General features: G+C 41.6%; 1 protein-coding gene across 1 annotated transcript in view; it reads right to left on the bottom strand.

Moving 5' to 3' along the window:
* LOC139463353 (cardioacceleratory peptide receptor-like) overlaps positions 1-20,470 on the bottom strand; it is a 40,040-nt gene extending 19,570 nt beyond the window's left edge. The window contains exons 1-4 of the mRNA XM_071244606.1: positions 20,399-20,470; positions 11,076-11,260; positions 10,510-10,648; positions 6,980-7,083 (exon numbers count right to left, since the gene is read on the bottom strand). Coding sequence (XP_071100707.1) covers positions 6,980-7,083; positions 10,510-10,648; positions 11,076-11,213 — 381 coding nt within the window. The 5' untranslated portion in view covers positions 11,214-11,260; positions 20,399-20,470. The remainder of the gene's footprint in view (positions 1-6,979; positions 7,084-10,509; positions 10,649-11,075; positions 11,261-20,398) is intronic.
* Positions 20,471-26,109: the final 5,639 nt, after the last annotated feature.

Below are 26,109 nucleotides of genomic sequence, written 5' to 3'. Positions count from 1 at the left end.
TATTATACTGGAGTAATGGATTTCCACAACCAACCATATCACAACAGGTTTCTTCAAACGATATGGGCCAGATGAAAGTAAAAAAAAGGATGTTCTTGTCATACATGTCAAGGACTTTATTTCTCCTGAAACATGTGGAGTCTGATAACAGCAACGTAGTGTTATGGGTTTCAGAAGATTTGTTCTTAGAACCTGGAGTTTGTCTGTTGACAAACAAGATGGTTAATGGTTATCGCGGGTTTAACTTTGTTCCCTTTAAGTACATGTATAAGTACACCCTAAGTTCATTAATACACCAACGTGCAAAACAAAATATACCCAAATCAAATGTATTAGAATCTGGATTTGAACACGAAATAATGGTTAAAGTAAATTACATCGTAAATGTGCAACAGACACGTGTTCAAATATAAATGTTGGTAATAAATTAATCATTAATTAGGTCATTGAATTCCGAAATTCTTTTGCTAAAATTGGAAATGCCTTTGGAAGTATAATCTCAGGATTGAATATGGAAATAAAACAGCTGACTTTATTCGTCAATACATAGTCCAGGAATCAACAGTAACATACTATCTTTGAGTGGCATTTAGAAGTTGGAGTGATGAAGTAAGACGAGTTCTATGGATGAACAACTTCTTTATTACAATTAGTGCGACGTTTCGGTGTAGATCCTAACACCTTTATCAAGCAAGTGATGGATAGGGCTAAACAACATAGGTATATATACACTTATTGACATCTAAGTTGTTTCAGTGACTAGTTGATGGACACAGAGAGGTGATTAAGCTAATTGGAAGCCAGTGGATGAATAATGAACACAGAGTATACAAGCAGAGTAAACAAGCAGACTGATGGAGATGATGGAAGCCACTGTATTAATTGGATGGACAAAGGGATTTAGCAATTAGGTGATGGTAAGCAGGCGGGATGTAATAGCCTTAGTCTCTGTTCATTGCTGGCTGGATCCTTTTGATGTACATTTGTAGATGGCTTCTAGGAGTTTCCTGATTTTGTAGTCTGATTGGTTGTTGGCCAGGATCTTTATGTTGTTCCACTGGATGTTGTGATCGGGGTGGGTTTGGGTGGTCGGAGATGGCTGATTTTGAGTCATTTTTTTGTAATGAGGTCTTGTGTTCTTTTATTCTAATGGGTAGGGGCCTGGATGTTTCTCCTACATAGGAGTCGCCACAGTCACATTGTATGTGATATACGGCTCCAGTTGGGTCTTCTTTCTTAGATGTAGGGGGCTTGCCATTGGCGCTGAGGATGTTCTGGATTGTCCTTCCTCTCTGGAATACTGTATCAATGTTGGCGTGGTGTTTGAGCAGTCTGCGGATCTGGTGGCTGGCTGTTCCTATGTAGGGAAGACTGATGACAAACGGGGCTGTCTGTTGTCGTGGAGGCCGCTCTCTAGGGCTGAGGATGCTGTTGATTGTTTGTTCAACTAGGCTGGTAGGGTAATTGTTGAAGTTAGTGAATACATGGCGGAGGTGGTTGAGTTCAGTTTTTAGCTGTTGTGGCGTGGAACAGATGTTGACAGCACGTGGCGATGATTCCTCTCTTGATTTGTGGTGGGTGGTTAGAGGTTATGGTTAGTCTACACGTGATATATGGGTACATATAAATACGGACGGCATGTCAGACACTCACTCTAATTAAAACAAACACACCACAGAAATACCACGACTGACACCCTAACAACGCGAGAGGGCCCTGGGTATGATACAGATGGAGGCCACCCATTCCTATATTGATATGACTATTGGATGCTCCTGCGTTGCTGTAAGTGACCTGATGCAACGTTACAGACTGAACGGACAGCCCAAGAACAGGCAGGCCCTGGGTAACTAAGCCCAATGAAGACCGGTACTTGCGTACTGCATCTCCGAAATCGATTCGTCACAGTGACGTCATCAGCGACGAATGCCTTATGGCATATGATTAGTCGACAGACAGTGCCCAATAATAAAATAGAAATTAAAACAAACTAAAATGTTTGCAGTCTAGTAACTAATATAATCAAACCTCAACACACCATGGTTACAGCTCGGATTGATAATTTACTTAGGAATGGAAAAGTATCACTGAGTGTTCACACAACATGTAATCGTGACTAAACGAGCCTAACACAAATGCTGACGAAAGTAAACCTCTGTATAAACGTGAAGTGATCAACACTGACACGTTCATGCACACTGGTTCTCTCTGCCGCTGGACATGTACAATGTGTCGATGTCGATGACAGAAAACGTCTGGCTATACATTGGCGAATAGTGAAGCTATGTTTCAACAGACCTCATCATGACCTTTAAACGTCCCGTGGGAAATCTGAGTGAATTACGGGAGATTCGATTTGCGTGTTGGCTTTTATACCCAGGGTTGTCCTGGATTTGATTAGCTACCATGCGCCCATGACAGAGTGTTCTCTATTGGGTTGATGTAACTGCGGTGGACATCTAACGCATTGCATTTGGGACATTCATTGTTTAATTCAAATGGATTGGCGTCATCGGTAAATTCGATATTTGTGATATAAATCTTTAGATGTGTTGTAATAAACAAATTGCAATAACCGTTCATGGGTTACATTGACGATATAAAAGACAGCTGTTGTTTTCAGTTGTATTCTGTGAGAATAAGCATAATCAAAGTCAGAATGATACTTTTTCCCATACGAGGTAAGTTATATGTATGTACACATCTACTACATTTCTATCATTATAGGTTCTACGCCATTTTGACATTTGGAAACATATCAGGCAGCATTATGGCTTGGTCAATAAAACACTCAAACCGGCCGAGATGACCTATTCTAGCGTATCACTGCGTTTTTTAAAGATAACGCTCTTGACTTCAAATGCAGGTATTACCCATCGAAAAGATCTTCGCACACATGTGTTCTGCCCAACTGTTGTTTCAGTGGTAAAATTGAGGCTGCAGTTAAGATGGACCCGACACTACCATCCGAAAGGAGGGGGAGTCCCTCACTACAACCGAGAATAATTGTTTGAGCTTCAGGGATCAGTTTGAAAAGCCGGTGTAAAAAATGAGCAGGTGAATGTAACTGTGGAATAACTAAACTATTCGTTTCTGGCAAATCAGTCAAAAGGAGTGAATCGTCTGGTAACATCCAATTGGTGAGGTTGGCCAGTGCAGGAAACCACTACCTTCCCTCAAGCCAAATGTAGAAATAATGTGACGAGATCTTGGACAATGGAAAAAATACATTGTGAAATCTGATCTTTTCAAACCCAGTCGTCTATGACATATTGTGCTGGAGTAGCACGAGCAATTTTGGCTGTTGGACTCTCTGCAAACTGTGCAAGCTCTTCGGTCCATTATCCGAGATTTCCAGGTCCTCAGTGGCGTCGTACATGGATATGCCCTCTTCCTGGACGCCTTGGGCCAAGCAACAGCGGGTCGACGTCTCAGAATAAAAATCGTATGACACTGACACATTGGCATTACACAAAGCGCAATCAGCACTTTCCTATTGCAAGACTATCACTTCACAAAGACCCAGTGATTGCTTATGGATAGTAACTGATGCTTCTGACACATTAAAGGACTCGCTGCAACAGTATTTGCACCGAGGCAAGACAAGCCTTTCCTCCTGGATTTTTCAAAGCTAAACTAAAAGAAACACCAGCCAGCATGCATTAGGTAATTGGGCTGACGTCAAACACTTTGACCCACACATTACTCAGTCAAGACAAACTGCTCAAATCCTCACAGATAGTCGACCCTGTCTTCAAGCGTATGAGGAGCTGACACGAGGTGAATACCCTGCAAGGTCAATGGTAACTACTTGCCTTGCCACTGGTGGCAGGTACCAAGTGCAGTCGTCATATCTCTCATGCCGCAAATTTCACATCTCATTATGCCAGTCGAAACGCAAGTGATTGTTCAGATCAAAGCTGTCAGATATGTCGTTTCATACTAAAAACAGACGGTTCTGATGTCAGAGGCATCACAGTGAAGAATGATGGAGTCTGTATGCCATTCACCTGGATTGTGTCTGTATGCCTTTCACCAGGATAGAGTCTGTATGCCATTCACAAGGATGGAGTCTGTATGCCATTTACCTGGATGGTGTCTGTATGCCATTCACCAGGATGGAGTCTGTATGCCTTTCACCAGGATGGAGTCTGTATGCCTTTCACCAGGATGGAGTCTGTATGCCATTCACCTGGATGGTGTCTGTATGCCTTTCACCAGGATAGAGTCTGTATGCCATTCACAAGGATGGAGTCTGTATGCCATTCACAAGGATTGAGTCTGTATGCCATTCACCAGGATTGAGTCTGTATGCCATTCACAAGGATGGAGTCTGTATGCCATTCACCAGGATGGAGTCTGTATGCCTTTCACCAGGATGGAGTCTGTATGCCATTCACCAGGATGGAGTCTGTATGCCTTTCACCAGGATAGAGTCTGTATGCCATTCACCAGGATGGAGTCTGTATGCCATTCACCAGGATGGTGTCTGTATGCCTTTCACCAGGATAGAGTCTGTATGCCATTCACAAGGATGGAGTCTGTATGCCTTTCACCAGGATAGAGTCTGTATGCCTTTCACCAGGATAGAGTCTGTATGCCATTCACCTGGATGGTGTCTGTATGCCTTTCACCAGGATAGAGTCTGTATGCCAATCACAAGGATGGAGCCTGTATGCCATTCACCAGGATGGTGTCTGTATGCCTTTCACCAGGATAGAGTCTGTATGCCATTCACAAGGATGGAGTCTGTATGCCTTTCACCAGGATAGAGTCTGTATGCCTTTCACCAGGATGGAGTCTGTATGCCATTCACCTGGATGGTGTCTGTATGCCTTTCACCAGGATAGAGTCTGTATGCCAATCACAAGGATGGAGCCTGTATGCCATTCACCAGGATGGAGTCTGTATGCCTTCACCAGGATTGAGTCTGTATGCCTTCACCAGGATGGAGTCTGTATGCCTTTCACCAGGATAGAGTCTGTATGCCATTCACCAGGATGGAGTCTGTATGCCATAAACCAGTAGTGAGTGTCCTGACCTTCGGCGAACTCATTCACATCTTTCACAAGTTATTCGTCCAACATACAAAATGACTAATGTTCCGATACCAACGTGTGTTATCTATAGCTGAAGATGGTTTTCTTGTTGTGAGAGATAATTACCCCTTCCAGAACACTCATGAGCCTATCGTTATACCTAGAAATGTGCTTGGTGGTCTTCTCAATTCTATTTATATACGGCTTTTCAATAGATACATTTTCGCCTTTTTTGATAGAGCTCCCAAGACCAAAACTTCTTGCCTTCACTTCATGTCACTCCAATCCATTCCAAAGCAGTTATGTTATATCAACAATCCTCAGCCAGTCCCCCATCTATCATAGTTTGTTCCTATGCCGGTGACGTCATGCGTCGATATCGCCAGCTGGTCTTTGTTAGCCATCTCATCCATGACATCCACCATGTCAGTCAATTGACAATGAACCCTGTGCGGAATATGCTCACTTGGTGATGGTGGGGTCACTGTTCGTGTGGACCCAGAGCCTGGTTTTGTTGCATTGACCAATAACCCTATTCTCAATGAGTACATACGTTCTTTTCTGGCGGAATGTGGCGGAACGTGTAATTCAGGAGCTTGGAATGGTGTGTCTTAACCTCATGCACGTAGTAGGACCTATATCAAGTGTCACTCTTGCTCTAGCCTGTGCAAACCTCAACTCTAGCATGCACAAGTGTGTCTTATCTGCTCGTGAGATATGGACAAAGAGGGATCAAGAGGGATCAAGCCACAGGCGAGATGTAGCTCCCTGTAGAAGACAGAGATATCATGTCGCTCAAACAAGACACCAGTGATCAAGTCACAGGCGATAACCTCCCTGTAGAAGACAGAGATATCACCTCGCTCCAACAAGACACAAGGGATCAAGACACAGGCGGTCACCTCCCTGTAGAAGACAGAGATATCACCTCGCTCCAACAAGACACAAGGGATCAAGACACAGGCGATCACCTCCCTGTAGAAGACAGAGATATCATCTCGCTCCAACAAGACACCAGTGATCAAGTCACAGGCGGTCACCTCCCTGTAGAAGACAGAGATATCATCTCGCTCCAACAAGACACAAGGGATCAAGTCACAGGCGGTCATCTCCCTGTAGTAGACAGAGATATCATCTCGCGCCAGTGACACCAGGATGCCTAATTATTACTACAGTGCAAAATTAAAATGCAATGGAAACGTCAAAACCCCAACTTATGACTTGATCCCTTGTGTCAACTTAGCGTAGGTGGTTTGGTTTTCCTGAAAGGAGACAAAATAAGTTTTATGACATTCATACTTATGACTGTTATCCCAATAAGCCAGTTGTCATTACACCACCATCTCCATGTAATATTCGTGGTCTTGAAGATCATGAGTCATATGTCAGTTTCGGTACAGCATCCATTTCCGGTTATGAAATGTCTTGGCGGTTCTCTGGATCGCTACCACGAAGCGACTGTTTTGTTTTTACTGGCGCGGGTCAAGTTATATTTCCTATGAAACGGAATTAAAAAAAACGCTCTGATTTCACGCTTTTGGTCAGCGGTTTAATTACAAATGAAAGACTATTGCTTTCATTTTGAGTGTGTTTATACCATGGCATACCTTTTTATACTTCCATCGTTCCAGGGGGTACGGGTGGACCAGTCGTCTTAGGCGCCGCGATTCGCTGTGCAGAGATGCGTCCCTTGGGCACGCTAGAAACCATACCCGTGCTCGTGGGTTTCACCGAAGTGGTTAACGTCTGAGACCTGTATCACTTCCGGCTGTCCTCCCACATTAAGCTGAGAGGGCGCGATATAACTGGAATAGCGGCGTTAAACCCTACTCACTCACTCACCCTCATACTACGTCTATCCTGTAAACTGCAGCTGTTATACACCGTGACAGGCTTCTATGTGCACACACCAGATATCTACATATGATGGAACTACTTACCCTGGTGTACTGGATGAGTTTGCACATGAAGTTCCCAGCATACCAATATATTGTCACTTTACAGATCAGGTCTATCATCACGTTCAGGGGGCCATTCAGGAAGTCTGCAATCAACAGTCATCTTATATCATAGAGAGCAGTGAGCATCATACTATAGTTATCGTTTATAGAAAGTAGAAAAAAATAGTTTGATACGGTATGTTATACTGAAGAGTTTTGTTACAATGAACGCCTTATGTACACTGCAAATGTAATATGTGTACACTGTCACAGGAAGGGACCGCTACTAGGTGTACATACTCCACAGAAATTTAGTTTCATGTGTAAGTGGGGAAGCCTTGCCTGAGAGATGGTGAACCAATAATTATGACATTCATAACCCATATGCTGCATGTCCCACATGTGTTATAACATATCTCTTGTGTGGAGACATTGGGCTCAGGCGTCAGCACGAACTACCGCACATGGATAGGCTCTGGACAATATTGATGCCATTCTATGGTGGACAAACACAATGCAGCCGAGATCTAAAGTCTTGAAGTAACACATACACAGTGTCATGTACCACATTGGAGTAACACATACACAGTGTCATGTACCACATTGGAGTAACACATACCCAGTGTCATGTACCGTGTTGGAGTAACACATACCCAGTGTCATGTACCACACTGGAGTAACACATACCCAGTGTCATGTACCACATTGGAGTAACACATACACAGTGTCATGTACCACACTGGAGTAACACATACCCAGTGTCATGTACCGTGTTGGAGTAACACATACACAGTGTCATGTACCACACTGGAGTAACACATACACAGTGTCATGTACCACATTGGAGTAACACATACCCAGTGTCATGTACCACATTGGAGTAACACATACCCAGTGTCATGTACCACATTGGAGTAACACATCCCCAGTGTCATGTACCACATTGGAGTAACACATACCCAGTGTCATGTACCACGTTGGACTAACACATATACAGTGTCATGTACCACATTGGAGTAACACATACCCAGTGTCATGTACCACGTTGGAGTAACACATACACAGTGTCATGTACCACATTGGAGTAACACATACACAGTGTCATGTACCACATTGGAGTAACACATACCCAGTGTCATGTACCGTGTTGGAGTAACACATACCCGGTGTCATGTACCACGTTGGAGTAGCACATACACAGTGTCATGTACCACAATGGAGTAACACATACCCGGTGTCATGTACCACACTAGAGTAACACATACCCAGTGTCATGTACCACGTTGGAGTAACACATACCCAGTGTCATGTACCACATTGGAGTAACACATACCCAGTGTCATGTACCACATTGGAGTAACACATACACAGTGTCATGTACCACATTGGAGTAACACATACACAGTGTCATGTACCACATTGGAGTAACACATACCCAGTGTCATGTACCACGTTGGAGTAACACATACACAGTGTCATGTACCACACTGGAGTAACACATACACAGTGTCATGTACCACGTTGGAGTAACACATACACAGTATCATGTACCGTGTTGGAGTAACACATACCCAGTGTCATGTACCGTGTTGGAGTAACACATACCCAGTGTCATGTACCACATTGGAGTAACACATACCCAGTGTCATGTACAACATAGGAGTAACACATACCCAGTGTCATGTACCACATTGGAGTAACACATACACAGTGTCATGTACCACATTGGAGTAACACATACCCAGTGTCATGTACCACATTGGAGTAACACATACCCAGTGTCATGTACCACGTTGGAGTAACACATACACAGTGTCATTTTCCACATTGGAGTAACACATAAAAAGTGTCATGTACCACATTGGAGTAACACATACCCAGTGTCATGTACCACATTGGAGTAACACATACCCAGTGTCATGTACCACGTTGGAGTAACACATACACAGTGTCATTTTCCACATTGGAGTAACACATACACAGTGTCATGTACCACATTGGAGTAACACATCCCCAGTGTCATGTACCACATTGGAGTAACACATACCCAGTGTCATGTACCACATTTGAGTAACACATACACAGTGTCATGTACCACACTGGAGTAACACATACACAGTGTCATGTACCACGTTGGAGTAACACATACACAGTGTCATTTTCCACATTGGAGTAACACATACCCAGTGTCATGTACCACATTGGAGTAACACATACACAGTGTCATGTAACACATTGGAGTAACACATACCCAGTGTCATGTACCACATTGGAGTAACACATACCCAGTGTCATGTACCACATTGGAGTAACACATACCCAGTGTCATGTACCACATTGGAGTAACACATACCCAGTGTCATGTACCACGTTGGAGTAACACATACACAGTGTCATGTACCACATTGGAGTAACACATACCCAGTGTCATGTACCACATTGGAGTAACACATACCAAGTGTCATGTACCACGTTGGAGTAACACATACACAGTGTCATGCACCGTGTTGGAGTAACACATACACAGTGTCATGTACCGTGTTGGAGTAACACATACCCGGTGTCATGTACCGTGTTGGAGTAACACATACACAGTGTCATGTACCGTGTTGGAGTAACACATACCCAGTGTCATTTACCACATTGGAGTAACACATACCCAGTGTCATGTACCACATTGGAGTACCTCATACCCAGTGTCATGTACCACGTTGGAGTAACACATACCCAGTGTCATGTACCACATTGGAGTAACACATACCCGGTGTCATGTACCACGTTGGAGTAACACATACCCAGTGTCATGTACCGTGTTGGAGTAACACATACCCAGTGTCATGTACCACATTGGAGTAACACATACCCAGTGTCATGTACCACGTTGGAGTAACACATGCACAGTGAATGCAAAGTCAATGTATTAAACAAGGCGTGTTATTATCTATATAGGACGTTGTTGCACATAACTGCGTCTAGAACATTTTGTCACTTAAACATGTGCAATGGCAAATGCATTGGACATTTGGCAAAACTTTGCAATGACAACTTCATTACTCTAAAGGTTCTTCCACATTAATGTTGTTGTTTTTAAATGCAGTTATACGGCCGCTCTCCATACATAAACATCAAGCGGTAGGTAACGGTGTAAATATTTGTTTTTTTTTGTTTAATTAAAACAATATTTGTGTATAACCAAACAGGCTGTAACCCATGTTCCCAATTACTCATGCCAATGAGAAAATAAGGATCTGGATCTAGTTCCCACGATGTTTATGTATGGGTGTTGCGACAGCACTAAGATCACTTAATTGAACTCGGCCCTGGTGATCACTGTGACTAGTATTTTGACCAGTAAAATGTTTCCAGGGCCCCGTTCCACCAAGCGAGATTAGCGCTATGACCGTCGTTCGTCTATGGTAACGTGCGGAATTACGATCACGACACACAAAGTCCCGTTTTACAAAACAACTTAAACGTTACGAGTATCGCAATTCAACGTGAAATATGACAGTTACACTTGGCATTATTACCTGCAAGAGCTAGGTGCATAATAAAGAAGTTCATCCGGGATCTTCTCCGCTCACGTGAGAGGGCAATGGCGGCGAGGACAGTCGTGTTGCCGACGATGATCAGCAGGAGTAGAATCACCAGAAATGCTATCTGCTCGTCCTATGGTATACAAACAGCGAGTGAGGTGTGTTTAACACAGCTTTCAACGGCATTTCAGTTTTATCACGGCGATCAGCTTTATATGGGAGGGAAGCCCGAAGTGATGCAGGCCTCAGAAGTTTACAGCTTTCTGAAACTTTAGAGTACGGGCGAACCAAGAAACCTACACAGGTCGAATATGGGATTCAGACCTCGACAAACAATAGAGTTTTGGTTTTAGATACAAAATGCAGCGCCTACGCCTGGGCCATCAAGGCCCTGACGAACAGAGAAAAAAAACAAGTACATTATAACAACTAGCACGGTGTCATTTCTTTTCTCTTCCAGACATACACGAAGCCCTTTATTTCTGTTATAATGGCCCATTTAGGAAAGGTTTATATATTAATAATCTATTCAAAGTATCGTTAAGGGTGATGATGCGCACCTGAAAAAAGTCTATCATCTGTTCTTGTGTATGATCTGTTTCGTTTGTCTGATTGGAGGATGTAAACATCGCCGTTGGACCATTTCCGCTGACGTCATGTCCGGATGTGCTTCGGGGCAGCGGTGTCGACCAGTTCATCTCTGGTTTCTGGCTCGCGTTCAAGCCCGATGCCAAAAGCAATTTCCCTGCAAACAAAAGTTGAAAACTGAGTATGTCTTCCAAGCGAAGTGAACATTCTTCCCCGAATGTCCAGGGGCAATAACCTGGTGACATTTCTTTAGATAAATTACAAGCAGGATATTGGGAAACAAAATCAACACAAAGTTGTTAATTATATTTGCAACATGTAAAACATATTTCATACTGATGAGAATTCGCATTATTGTTTCCTAAATTGTCGCTTCTTTTATTTAAATTCATAATACATACTAACGCAAGGACATATTAAAATGAAATCTACCATACCGTTTTGAGGTCATTCAGTTTTACACTTTCGACCGTGACGGTACGTTCCAGCCCAACACATGGCTACATACAGTATTAAGTAGCACTCTTCGTGGTTAATAGTCAAGAGTCGGAATCAATGACATATGGCGAGAATGACATTGTTCTGTTATTGCACGAGTGAACACAACCACATTACACCCAGTGAGAGAACCGCGCTCCCGGCTCTCTAAGGATTTATTTGGAAAAGACGCTTGTCCTACTCAATGTCTAATTGGAGCTGATGAAATTTTAATGTTTACTGCACATTAACTGAATGTATGATTTATTAAGAAAATATTGACGCTGTCCACATAGAGAATGTCCTGGAAGTAAACAATGAAGGGAAACAATCAGTTTCATGAAAAACGTTTTCTAAAACAATCTGGACACATCATCAAAGGACTGAAACTGTATTCTTGGGTTCACGTATGATTTCATTCAAAATATGATAAAAGAGGCGCTGAAAAATTCAAAGAGATGTTGATGTGTTTATGGATCTTTCGCATTTAAAAAAGACAAAGTGATATGTTTTGCAAATTGGATTTGTGTTAACCACGTTTGTATACAATACCAAAATATACAATTGTATGATTCAACGTCTATTATGGAATCATTGACATCCTTCCACCAACTTTTGAAATCAATAGTGATGTTTAATCTGTTTAATTTTTGTACTCATGTTCAATAAGGTCAATACCTACTTACAATGGTGAACAGTCACACCTAATATTCACCCGACACCTACTCTGATAACTAAATCGTGTTGGTACTAGCTTTGATGTGTTGTATGACAAGGCAACATGACTACACATTTAATGAGATTTTGTCAACATTTTGGCAACATAAAGGACACATTCGTTAATCCAATGGATTAAAGTGGTTTGCGGGCTACGCTTATCTGGTACTAGCAAGTACTGTGTCCTTGTTCTTCCTAAATACAAATAAGCCTGTTGTCCAAATGCTTATCGTTATTTTCCTACAATCAGTACATAAGGGGCCTCAGAAAGCAACATATCTGTTTTGCATTAGAGCTCTCCCCGTTTACGTTATCGTAAAAAAACCTCTTCAGCGTAAATCATGTGCATCTTCCAGGAGTATTGTCACCACTGCAGCATGAAGATGGTGATGGCGCCATGTCGAAGCAATTTCTGGTCTCATATCCATTCTTCGTCATGCCAGACAACCAACCTGACGTAGTGTGTGTACTACGACACATACACAACCAACCTGACTTGGTATGTGTACCAAAACAAATACACAACCAACCTGACGTAGTGTGTACGACGACACATACACAACCAACCTGACGTAGTGTGTGTACTACGACACATACACAACCAGCCTGACATAGTGTGTGTACTACGACACATACACAACCAACCTGACGTAGTGTGTGTACTACGACACATACACAACCAACCTGACGTAGTGTGTACTACGACACATACACAACCAACCTGACATAGTGTGTACTACGACACATACCCAACCAAGACGGCACAATAACACATGCACAACCAAGACGACGTGATGTGGCTAGTATGACACATTCACAACCAAAACGAGGTAATGTGTGTAGTATGACACATTCACAACCAAGACGACGTGATGTGTGTAGTATGACACATTCACAACCAAAACGAGGTAATGTGTGTAGTATGACACATTCACAACCAAGACGACGTGATGTGTGTAGTATGACACATTCACAACCAAAACGAGGTAATGTGTGTAGTATGACACATTCACAACCAAGACGACGTGATGTGGCTAGTATGACACATTCACAACCAAAACGAGGTAATGTGTGTAGTATGACACATTCACAACCAAAACGAGGTAATGTGTGTAGTATGACACATTCACAACCAAGACGACGTGATGTGTGTAGTATGACACATTCACAACCAAGACGACGTGATGTGGCTAGTATGACACATTCACAACCAAAACGAGGTAATGTGTGTAGTATGACACATTCACAACCAAGACGACGTGATGTGTGTAGTATGACACATTCACAACCAAGACGACGTGATGTGTGTAGTATGACACATTCACAACCAGCACGAGGTAATGTGTGTCAGTGTTTCAACATGACAAACGGTAGTTTTGTTTCAGTGTGTCAACATGCCAAGATGGTTTTGTTTCAGTGTGTCAAATGACAAGATAGTTTTGTATCAGAGTGTCAACTTGACAAGGTAATTGTGAATCAGTGTGTCAACATTACAAGATAGTTTTTAATCAGGATGACATGTTTACGTGGTAGTAAATGTGAAAATATATGATGGAGTACTGTGGTAATGTTGTCACTGGAAGAGCTGAGTTTGATGTGATACGTTTCTGTTTAGTCCTCTATTAATAAACTTTTCCACAGTAACCCCTGAAGTTCCTAAAACAAGTACCCCCAGACAGCCCTATATGCAGCCACGTTAAACTGTCCAAGAAGGACGTGCCCAAGAATAAAACAAATAGTCGCCGTGATAAACATCTGAAGACGCCATGATGTTAACGATGTTACCAGTCGGAGATGGCAGCGATTGTGGGGAATGTCGGATGTGTAATTGCCAATCATTCTGTCAACTGCCGCATATTGCCAACAAATGGGAGCGTGGGGCGATTTAAACGTGTCGGTACATTCTTATAGTAACAGGAGTATACCACTTTCATCTTGTTGGCAAGTGAACAACGCCGACAATTAACGTGTTTTTTCCACCAGCGCGTGGATTTCTGACAAATAACATGCGGTCAACATTAGGCATAAAACGGAAACTCCTGTCAAGGGAGTATGATGGCCGTTCTTTGAACTAGGGGGACACGGGTGGCCCAGTCGTCTAAGGCGCCGCGATTCGCTGTGCAGAGTTGCGTCCTTTGGGCACGCCAAAAAACCTATGATTGTGGGTTCGAATCCCGGTTCACCCTGATTATGTTTCTAGGTTTGTCAGCACCATACCCGTGCTCGTGGGTTTCACCAAAGTGGTAAACGTCTGAGACCTGCATCACTTCGGGCTTTCCTCCCACATTAAGCTGACACGCCGTGATATAACTGGAATACTATTAAAAGCCGCGTTAATCCCAACTCACTCACTCACGCACTCACTCTTCGAACTAACGTGTAATAACTGTGACTATAGCACATCGAAATTCTTGCGGAATAGAGAAATTCCTTGTTTAGGTTCACTAGGACGTCCTCTTCAGTAATGAACACATTTGTTGAAGAGCAATCTGATAACATTAAATTGGATTAGTAGCTTATAATGCTATCCCCATACCGGGATCTTCCCAGTGTTTTTTAATATTGTGATTCACGGAACAAAACTGTTTTAAGAGATCAAAAATTGACATACTGCTTTTCATATAATATCCCTAAGACTTGTGTTGAAGAATTACCGAAACAATGACAAGCCGTGGTGCCATATTGAAACCAAATAGTCCTGAAGCTGTTAATGACAGAACATCAAGGTCTAGGTTAAGCTACTAGTCTCTGTAAAATCATATTAATATCGTATAACGTATCTGTTCACACCCCCATGTATCATGGTTTATCAAGAAACCAGGCATTAGGGACAAATATGACAGAGCGAAGGGATGGGTGAGGTTGGGGGGTTGGGGGGTTGGGTGTGATGATGATGCCAGGCCTATCACACAAAACATGGAAAACAATAATTTCCTTAATGACGAGAAAGTATACATGCGTAACTATACGCATTCATCACGTTACATGCTGTCTAAGGCTTAACCATGCTTTATTTGGATACCACACCCTTTTTGTATACTCCAAGAGTGGGTATTTCAGATCGATTTTGTCAATATTTTATTCATAGATGGAAATAATTCCAGCGTAAAACTTAATCTAGTCAGTCACAATATGCATCACCGAATAAGGCGATCGATATGCAATAATTTGGTTATTTAGAGAATACGGAATAAATAATAAATACGGATGTATGTGGCAATGTTAAACCAATACCGTGGAGGTGTTTCCTAAATCGCCTCATTCCTGTACTGTGCCAGGCCTTGACAGGTGATCTATAATGTCCGCGGTTGGTGATGCGGAATAGACGTCAACCTTCGCTCACGTTATATAATACAGATTGGTTGTAGGCGCGGATACCCCCTATAAGTCAGATGTCCCATCAGTCAGACAATGGAGCTGCGATTAATAATACATTATCGAGACTATCCCAAACTGGACTTTCTGGATACACAAACGGCCAGGACCGCATGTCCGTTTAACAAATTGCTAATTGAGGGACGGTTGATACTTAAAAATACTTCATTTCGTTATTGTATAAAACATATAAAATACATATACAAAATATATACATGATATGTTGTAATGTTTATAAACTCTAGGAAATATGCTGAACAAATTGGAAAACTATAGGAAACTACTAATCTCATCTCCTCTGACCCTATTAAAACCCTATTTTGATTATTTTATAGCACTGAAAATTCCTAAAACACGTCCCTAGCATAGGATGTACCAGAAATACATTGGCGAATCAGTAGACTTTAAATGTAGCGGCGAAAGCTTTTATGTTGAGATTATCATATACATAGATGTATGTATGTGTGTGTGTAAGGAGTATCACTTGCTGGATGTATGTGTGTGTGTAAGGAGTATCACTTGCTGGATGCATGTGTGTGAGGAAGTATCACTTGCTGGATGTATGTGTGTGTGTAAGGAGTATCACTTGCTGGATGTATGTGTGTGAGAAGTATCACTTGCTGGATGTATGTGTGTGTGTAAGGAGTATCACTTGCTGGATGCATGTGTGTGAGGATGTATCACTTGCTGGATGTATGTGTGTGTGTAAGGAGTATCACTTGCTGGATGTATGTGTGTGAGAAGTATCACTTGCTGGATGTATGTGTGTGAGAAGTATCACTTGCTGGATGTATGTATGTAAGGAGTATCACTTGCTGGATGTATGTGTGTGTGTAAGGAGTATCACTTGCTGGATGTATGTGTGTGAGAAGTATCACTTGCTGGATGTATGTGTGTAAGGAGTATCACTTGCTCGATGTATGTGTGTGTGTAAGGAGTATCACTTGCTGGATGTATGTGTGTGTGTAAGGAGTATCACTTGCTGGATGTATGTGTGTGAGAAGTATCACTTGCTGGATGTATGTGTGTGAGAAGTATCACTTGCTGGATGTATGTATGTAAGGAGTATCACTTGCTGGATGTATGTGTGTGTGTAAGGAGTATCACTTGCTGGATGTATGTGTGTGAGAAGTATCACTTGCTGGATGTATGTGTGTAAGGAGTATCACTTGCTCGATGTATGTGTGTGTGTAAGGAGTATCACTTGCTGGATGTATGTGTGTGTGTAAGGAGTATCACTTGCTGGATGTATGTGTGTGAGAAGTATCACTTGCTGGATGTATGTGTGTGAGAAGTATCACTTGCTGGATGTATGTATGTAAGGAGTATCACTTGCTGGATGTATGTGTGTGTGTGTAAGGAGTATCACTTGCTGGATGTATGTGTGTGAGAAGTATCACTTGCTGGATGTATGTGTGTAAGGAGTATCACATGCTGGATGTATGTGTGTAACGGGTATCACTTGCTGGATGTATGTGTGTAACGAGTATCACTTGCTGGATGTATGTGTGTAAGGAGTATCACTTGCTGGATGTATGTGTGTAAGGAGTATCACTTGCTGGATGTATGTGTGTGTGTAAGGAGTATCACTTGCTGGATGTATGTGTGTGTGAGGAGTATCACTTGCTGGATGTATGTGTGTGAGGAAGTATCACTTGCTGGATGTATGTGTGTCAGGAGTATCACTTGATGGATGTATGTGTGTAAGGAGTATCACTTGCTGGATGTATGTGTGTGAGAAGTATCACTTGCTGGATGTATGTGTGTAAGGAGTATCACTTGCTGGATGTATGTGTGTAAGGAGTATCACTTGCTGGATGTATGTGTGTGTGTAAGGAGTATCACTTGCTGGATGTATGTGTGTGAGAAGTATCACTTGCTGGATGTATGTGTGTAAGGAGTATCACTTGCTCGATGTATGTGTGTGTGTAAGGAGTGTCACTTGCTGGGTGTGTGTGTGTGAGAAGTATCACTTGCTGGATGTATGTGTGTGTTGTCAGGATTGCATGTCAGTATGCAGAATATTTCGACAAGATTGCATGTCAGTATGCTGAATATTTCAACAAGATTGCATGTCAGTATGCTGAATATGTCAACAAGATTGCATGTCAGTATGCTGAATATTTCAACAAGATTGCATATCAGTATGCTGAATATTTCAACAAGATTACATGTCAGTATGCTGAATATTTCAACAAGATTGCATGTCAGTATGCTGAATATGTCAACAAGATTGCATGTCAGTATGCTGAATATTTCAACACGATTGCATGTCAGTATGCTGAATATTTCAACAAGATTGCATGTCAGTATGCTGAATATTTCAACAAGATTGCATGTCAGTATGCTGAATATTTCAACAAGACTGCATGTCAGTATGCTGAATATTTCAACAAGATTACATGTTAGTATGCTGAATATTTCAACAAGTTTACATGTCAGTACGTTGAATATTTCAACAAGATTACATGTCAGTATGCTAAATATTTCAACAAGACAGCATGTCAGTATGCTGAATATTTCAACAAGATTGCATGTCAGTATGCTGAATATTTCAACAAGATTGCATGTCAGTATGCTGAATATTTCAACAAGATTACATGTTAGTATGCTGAATATTTCAACAAGATTACATGTCAGTATGTTGAATATTTCAACAAGACTGCATGTCAGTATGCTGAATATTTCAACAAGATTGCATGTCAGGATGTTGAATATTTCAACAAGACTGCATGTCAGTATGCTGAATATTTCAACAAGATTGCATGTCAGTATGCTGAATATTTCAACAAGATTGCATGCCAGGATGTTGAATATTTCAACAAGACTGCATGTCAGTATGCTGAATATTTCAACAAGATTGCATGTCAGCATGCTGAATATTTCAACAAGATTACATGTCAGTATGCTGAATATTTCAACAAGATTGCATTATAGTGTGATGATTGTTTCAACACGATCGTATGTCAGCGTGATGGTTGTTTCAGGAATATTTATACTTGTGTGATAGGTGTTTTGTGGCATCCCCCCCCCCCCCCCCCCCGGTACCAATTGCACTGTCTTCCCCGCTGATCTGTTTCTTTAGTCACACCAGTCATAATTTCCAGTAGGGCTTGCAAATTTGAAAACAAAGGAATTTCGCCAAGATGGATAACTTTAGCTGCAGGTACATCGAAAATCCAATAGCATTCAATAATGGTCAAATACCCAATTCCCTTCCACTGGAAATCTGGAAATAAAACCGACCAGTGAAACCGCATCATCAGTTTCATATTTAGATCTGTACATAAAGAGTGACCGAAAATATCCAGAAGACGTAATGACAAGAGGTGAGTGAGTATGGCTTTACGCCGCTTTTAGCAATATTCCAGCAATATCACGGCGGGGAACACCAGAAACGGACTTCACACATTGTACCCATGTCAGGAATCGAACCCTGGTCTTCGGCGTGACGAGCGAACGCTTTAACCACTAGGCTACCAGACCGCCCCTATGACAAGAGGGATGACTTTAACATTACAATAGTTAACGTTCCCTTTAGGACGAGCAATATTCCTGCGGCTCCAGCTTTTGGTGTCTTTATTCAAAACGTTTGAGGTACAATCGAGCATAACCATTCCACAAAAGTTTCGAAGAGCGTCATGAGGCTCTTGGTCAAATGTTGTTTTATTAGGATTACAACATCAAAGGCCTCAGTAAATCTTTTCATATGTTTCATGGTACACATGGGGAGGACATTTCTAAATTTGACACATAAGTAACAAAAATGATGTACAATACAATTCCCTGTTTTGACCTGAACCATATGTTCCCGTGTTCTTTCAGGTGAACAAACAACCTACCTCTGCATGTGTGTGTGACGGTTGCCAGTTGTGGATCAGAATACGCCTTTTCGCGACATAGTCGGAATCGTACTATGTACTCTTTTTTTATGATTATTGAGAGGGCTTTATCGCTTTAATATTAAGATGGTTACATGTCAATATAATAAATGTTTCAAGATGGTTACATGTTAGTATGACGAATGTTTCACGATGTTTGCATGTCATGTTTCAAGTTGCACGTCAATATTTTTTATTAGTAACGGGCGCATGGACCTTCCATCTAGCCCAGGCAATACTGAAGAATACTTGCATAATAATTCTGCAACCAGCCCCCTGCTAGCCCCCTGCCAGCCCCCCGCCAGCCCCCCGCCAGCCCCCTGCCAGCCCCCCCGCCAGCCCCCTGCCAGCCCCCTGCCAGCCCCCCCGCCAGCCCCCTGCCAGCCCCCCCGCCAGCCCCCTGCCAGCCCCAGCCCCACGTTTCAGGAAGATAACCGAACATAACGTGTCACCTTCTAAAGAATATAGCATGCCACTTAGATCGGCATGGCTAAAAGGATCCCTTGATTTTGGGAGAGTACTTCAGTGGATATAAAGTGAAACGATTATAATGAGAATCTCTGAGGCAAATGGAATGCAGTAATTACGAAACGTGCATCTGTTCAGTCCCTTTTGGTAATTTGTCTTAATGTCAGGTGATATTACTGTACCTGGCATGAGTGATTGAATCTAAAATGTTCATGTCCACTGACTTCGAATGGACAGAATCCAAGTAGATGACTGTAGTCAGTTCCTTATAAATCAATCGCAGGCGGATATCCTTCCCCACTCTTGTTATACGAGTCTTTCATTGGAACACATCACAGGTAAACAGAAACGTTCGCGACCTCACAGCGTTTACTCACCTGACGAGCTCCTTAATCCAGGCACCAGAGAGAACTCCTGTGCTTGTTGAGGACGGTAAACAGTGATGTTTTCGACTGTATGGTTAAAACGTTCCACAAGTGTAAATATTTGAGTTTTTCATTAAGTTAAAGCAATATCCTGCAGAGGCCCTTGGTTACGGAAGCAACGTGACTGAGAGCTTAAATTCCGCTTTCGCGTGCCCACTAAATCCACCGAAATAGTAGCTGACGCATCCAAGGGTGAAGGCGTAATCCTATCAAATCCTTTTTCAAATGGGTACTGAGACGTTGTGCTGCTCTTCTTCACAGGACAAAACGCATCGCAAACAGAATGAATTACTTTGCGCAAAATCCCGCCCTTCTCCAATATCTCTGTCCGACCATAATGGCTATAAATTTACAATGAGGGCCTTCGACGACTGGGAAATCGACGTTAATACAGGATTATGGTGTAACGGAAACATAGGTCGCTGATTGATCATAACGTGTTGATGTGCCTCAATCAATAAACCTATGGAAGAAGCCCGCTGATGCAACCAGCAGTCAATCCTGTGAAGCACTAACGTTGATCAACTCGGCTAATCTATCCTGGCAAAGATTTGTTTCATCATTCAGTTAGTGTTGACCGGTGGTCAGATGGAATCACATACACGTGTTCATCAGTTTCACTGATCTATTTCTACTTGAAGTCGGATGACCAGAAGTTGTGAAGCGGTCAGGGAAGCGTTACGCAAGCAGAACGGCTAGTTTATTGTTGATCGGAATGTTCACCTGTACATGAGGATAAAAATTTACATCAGCTTCATATCATTTCTGATTAGAACTACATCGATCGACCCAAAATTAAAGTATGCACCCAATAAACATGTTTATTCATATTACGAACTCAAACAAAACTTCATGACAAGGAGCGGGGTAGCTCAGTGGGTAAAGGGTCGGCTGGTCACACTTAAGTCCCGAGTTTCATTCATATGGGCACAATGTGTTAAACCCATTCTCGGTGTCCCCCGTCCTGATATTGGTGGAAACCAAACTCACTTACCCATTAATGGCAGGAAGTAAATAACTGAAATAGTGTCTAAGTGTACAGTCTTGAGGAAGCTCCTAAAACAATACGAGATCCCATGGTGTGTTACCAACGGTAATGAGCCCCGAGCCTTACCGTGGCAGACAGCGTTGATGCACGTGAACACGTGCAATGATTCAGTGATGGAATATGTATGTACTTTTAACACTTTAAACTGCCGGAGACACATATTTCTAGCAAAATAACCGATGTATCAGATGTTATGATGAAGTAATGAGACTGTAACACACATACCTTTAACATACAGAAAATGACGATTCAAACCTTCCATGGAATAGTCACTTCACTATGCGAACGACTTAGACCAGTACCAATTTTGAACAAGGTAATACTCCGTACAATGAGAAGTGAATTACCCTTTAACGAACTTGAAGGAGCTTGTTTGTGATACTCATGATACTGATCCGTCTTTGCATTAATGAAAGAGTGGACATTTTGTAGATGAAACAAGTAATAAACGACATAGATAAGTATATTCTTTGACGGGTCTATGCAATTTGATGTAGCTCGAAAGCTCATATGTTGTGCAATTATGAAATACTTGCTACTTCTACATCACAAAATAAGAAGTTACTGTTCGACCAACATTGAAAATCTGAGAATATTAATAATGAGATAGAACAAACGTGGACGCACAAAGAATGTCTCGTAATATCCCTGCACGTGCAATCTGAAACTGGTTTACTTTAAAATCACAGGAATTAATCTTAAGCAGTAATTGCCCTCTTTGTAGTCCAGACGTAAGGTTTTCCTTCATAGGAAGAGGAATGCATTGTTCTCGTAACGCAGCGGAAAACTGACTACACGTAGTTCTTACTAAAGTGACGGACAAAAGAAAGCATACACTTGAAAAATGAAGTTGACCATAAAATTACAAACGTTAACAAAACGTTACTCGGCTGAAAACAGTCGCGAAAAAAATGTACACTAAAGTTCAAAAGCACAATTATGATACCCTTATCAAATACATAACCATTAATATTAATTTCTTGTTGCTTCATTTTAGTCACCATCAAATATCGATGAATACCTTCTTTTGCCAAGTACATGTAGTTTATTTCCATTCCGGCGAAGTTCTCATGCATATTGTTATAAAGGAGGATTCCAAAAACGTTCCCAAATGAAATCCTATTGGTTCGTAAGACTGTGATGATACATGTTTATTCACACTAAGAAGTCACTGTTTGGATAATCCGCATGCATACTTCATGTTTTACAAAATCCTATGTCATTGTATAATTTCACCACTAGGTTTGTTGAGTTGTCCATGTGGAAATTGTGCCATTCGGTATTGTGCCGTTTTAACAATATATTGAGAATCTGCATTCTGATTGGTCCACCAGCGGTACGCTACCATGATTTGTTAGTGAGCATGTCACTACGAAGATCTTGAAAACAATGTTTTTAAATACTATAAGTCTATATTATATACTGATTTCACTCACCAGAAGAGGTTAAATACCGTCAGACAATAGACAGCAATGCAAACAACATAGCAGGGACGTTATGGCACTCCTACTCTATTGCATACCCTGTCGTCATGTTTTCTGCGTGGCATTCCTTAAACACGCCGCGGAAGTTATTAGCAGTTTATATTTTGTAACCAATATCTCTTCGATTATTTTTTATGTTAATCAACAAACTTAGAGAAGACCCGGCAGAGAAACAAACCAATACTTCAACAGTTATCTGTACATGGTGTTTGAAATAGTGTTTATTCAGTCATTTTCCAATTAAATATGTGAACATATAAACGAGGAAGTGGGCGAGTTGGGCGGAGCGCCGCTTGGAACAATATTCCAGTTATATCACGGCCCAAAGTGAAGTTGACCACTTTGGTGAAACCTACTTTCTACTGAATAAACATGTGCGTAATATGTTGATTATAACCGGAGTTTTCACATTTCACCAGACAGCAATGTTGCCTGACGTTGTGAAATTGGGTTTAGATTATTGCACTACGTAGCGACGCGATTATTACAATATATAACGACGTGTGTGTGTGTGTGCGTGCGTGCGTGCGTGCGTGCGTGCGTGCGTGCGTGCGTGTGTGTGTGTGTGTGTGAGAGAGAGGCAGGGTGACAACAAGAACGAATTTACTCATAGTATTGCATACTGTAAGTAATGTCAACTGTAATCTGTAAAATACCTGCATGTCCTCATTTCTGTATTATACGTATGTCAGTAGGGATTCTCTTCATAGTTTTGTGTGATTATATATTGTAAAACGCGTATATATATATTTACGTTTGTGTGACTGTATAAAATGTTCGAATCCAGGTAGATATTCGGGTAGATATTCAGGTAGATATTCAGGTAGATATTCAGGAAGTCCGCCGCGCCATGTAGGCCTCCGCGTTTATGTGTATTTTGGTTTACTGTTTATATGTAGTATATAAAATGTTCCAGTGATGCCGATGTTGTCCTTCACCCCTCACTCCCACGCACATACACATACGCGCGCACGCACACAAGCACGCAGTCACGCAGGCACACAACCATACACACACACACACACAAACACACACACAAACACACATCTAATCAGATGGTGATATCTCAAGGCAGTATGAATTCTGTGACTCCACAGCTATCGGTACTGATGTCTTGTTGGCGCTGACAACCTATATAAGTGAAATAACTGTGACATCTACCATGTGTTATGTCAATTTTCAATGTTAATTAAGCCAAAGATGCCAGAGAGGAACCATGAAGAGAAAGTTCATTCTACACACTGGTATTTAAGCGACCAACACATGCAATTCGCTGCAGCATTTCAACCTAAAAGACTCGCTATCAAATAATTACAGCTTTCAATCTGATAAAGGAAAAATCAAGTCCGTGACAGAAATTAATTCAAACTTCCTTCCTGAGAGGAAATTTTCTTTGTTGCCGGAAATAGGTATAACTGTATGAACTGTGTTAGTTACATGTCTTTCTCTCACTCTTCTCTCGGTACTCTTGTAAAGTATAGTGAACAAACATTCGCTTAAATTACACCTTTACCTGCGTAATTCCATTTTTAGGCAAACTAAAGAAACTAACTTGACACAAAGTATTTGGATACTTTTACTTAAGGCATTTTACACCAGACCATACAAACGTAATCTGTAATTGACAATTGTATCACCTGGTCGCAGAAGTGAAAATGTGTTTTGTAAACAACGTGGTCTGTTTTAGATGACAGTAACAACTGATCATGGTTAAAGCCCGCCAAACAATCAGCACTTGCTCCTGCAATCGAAATTGGATCAAGTCAGTTTGTCCTTATTCTTAATATAGAAACCTATTGATTGTACAAGTACCGTGATAGTGTTACCAGAAATTAGGCTGAGCAGGAACCTACTGCTGCTCCTATGAAGCAAAAGTGCAGCTTGCATTTCACACTCAGGGCCCAATCCATGTGACCCAACGGGCCTTCATATGTAGAGATTATCCTTTTACTCGCTAATGCTTATATTCTGTGAGGACGTCATCGGACAGTAGGCCCTGTGTTTTATCTTGTTTCAATTAGAGATCATCCAGCATTTTTAATAACACCTTCAGGAATGTTTTATGATCACTTTCTGGGAAGTCTTTAATTTTCTATTTGTTTGTGGTTCAAATTGCTTTTTATATTTCATATACAGGGTTATGTCACCTGAGAGGCGTTATATTTGATGACATCGTGGTCGTATATCATTGGTGTAAGACACCTGAAATTACTCACACCAAACTGAATGGTCACTGGCAACAGGTGTACGTCAGGGAGATGTGTTCTGGGAGCTGCACAACCACAGCGGTATACATTCTCAATGTGAATACGTGCACGTCCGAGGAATTCAGTATATGCTTGTAAGCAAATACTAGTGATATGAATCATTGCTGTGTAAAATTTAAGGACAACGAGAGAGTAAATTGGGTTTATTGCCACTTTGAACATTATTTCAGTTATATTCTGACGTACATGTATCAGAAATAATTTAGTAGGAAACGTTTCTTACAGATCGTAAAAGTTTCTTACCTTGGTTAACACCTATAAACGAGAGTTTAGTGCTGACAGACCTAGATTCACCAACAGGGCAACAATGTTGGATTTGAACTCATGGCAAGCGGATCCTTACAACACTGAGGGACGCAACTAATAGAATTAATTCTGACTACTGTGTCACCATCCGAAAACTATTATTTTGTGTTTGGGTGTACGAAGAGAATCAAAGAAGTGTCGTCTACATATTCCGGAATCATACTCATTTTAACTCATCAATCAAATAAGAACGGATTCGAATAATTTAGTTCACCTCAACCTTAGCACATATCATCTTTCAGAAGAAGAGTCCAGGTATGCCTTGGCGTTTCTTGCTTCTCAACCCTCAAAGTTACAAATAAAACTTCACGAAACCCCCAACGCCTCCGGCCCATTTCCAGCCTCACATCCTCCTGCTGGAACAGATGCTCGGCAGGGGGAGTGATTGATCACACTGTTAAGTACCCTTTTATAGCCGCATACTGCTCTCATGGCTGACTCGGGACCGAGTGTTTACAGAGAGGCGCAAGGAGGAAATAAGTAGTGTTTTCCTACAGAGCAAGAATGTTGCCTGTACATCCAGTATGGTTAACTGACCACCCTGACAACCGTCTCCAC

This window comes from Haliotis cracherodii, unplaced genomic scaffold, assembly GCF_022045235.1.
Source record: "Haliotis cracherodii isolate W230 unplaced genomic scaffold, xgHalCrac1.p SCAF_16, whole genome shotgun sequence".
Classification (NCBI taxonomy): domain Eukaryota; kingdom Metazoa; phylum Mollusca; class Gastropoda; order Lepetellida; family Haliotidae; genus Haliotis; species Haliotis cracherodii.
The sequence above is the reverse complement of the archived record's forward strand: the minus strand, read 5'-3'. Positions and strand labels throughout refer to the sequence as shown.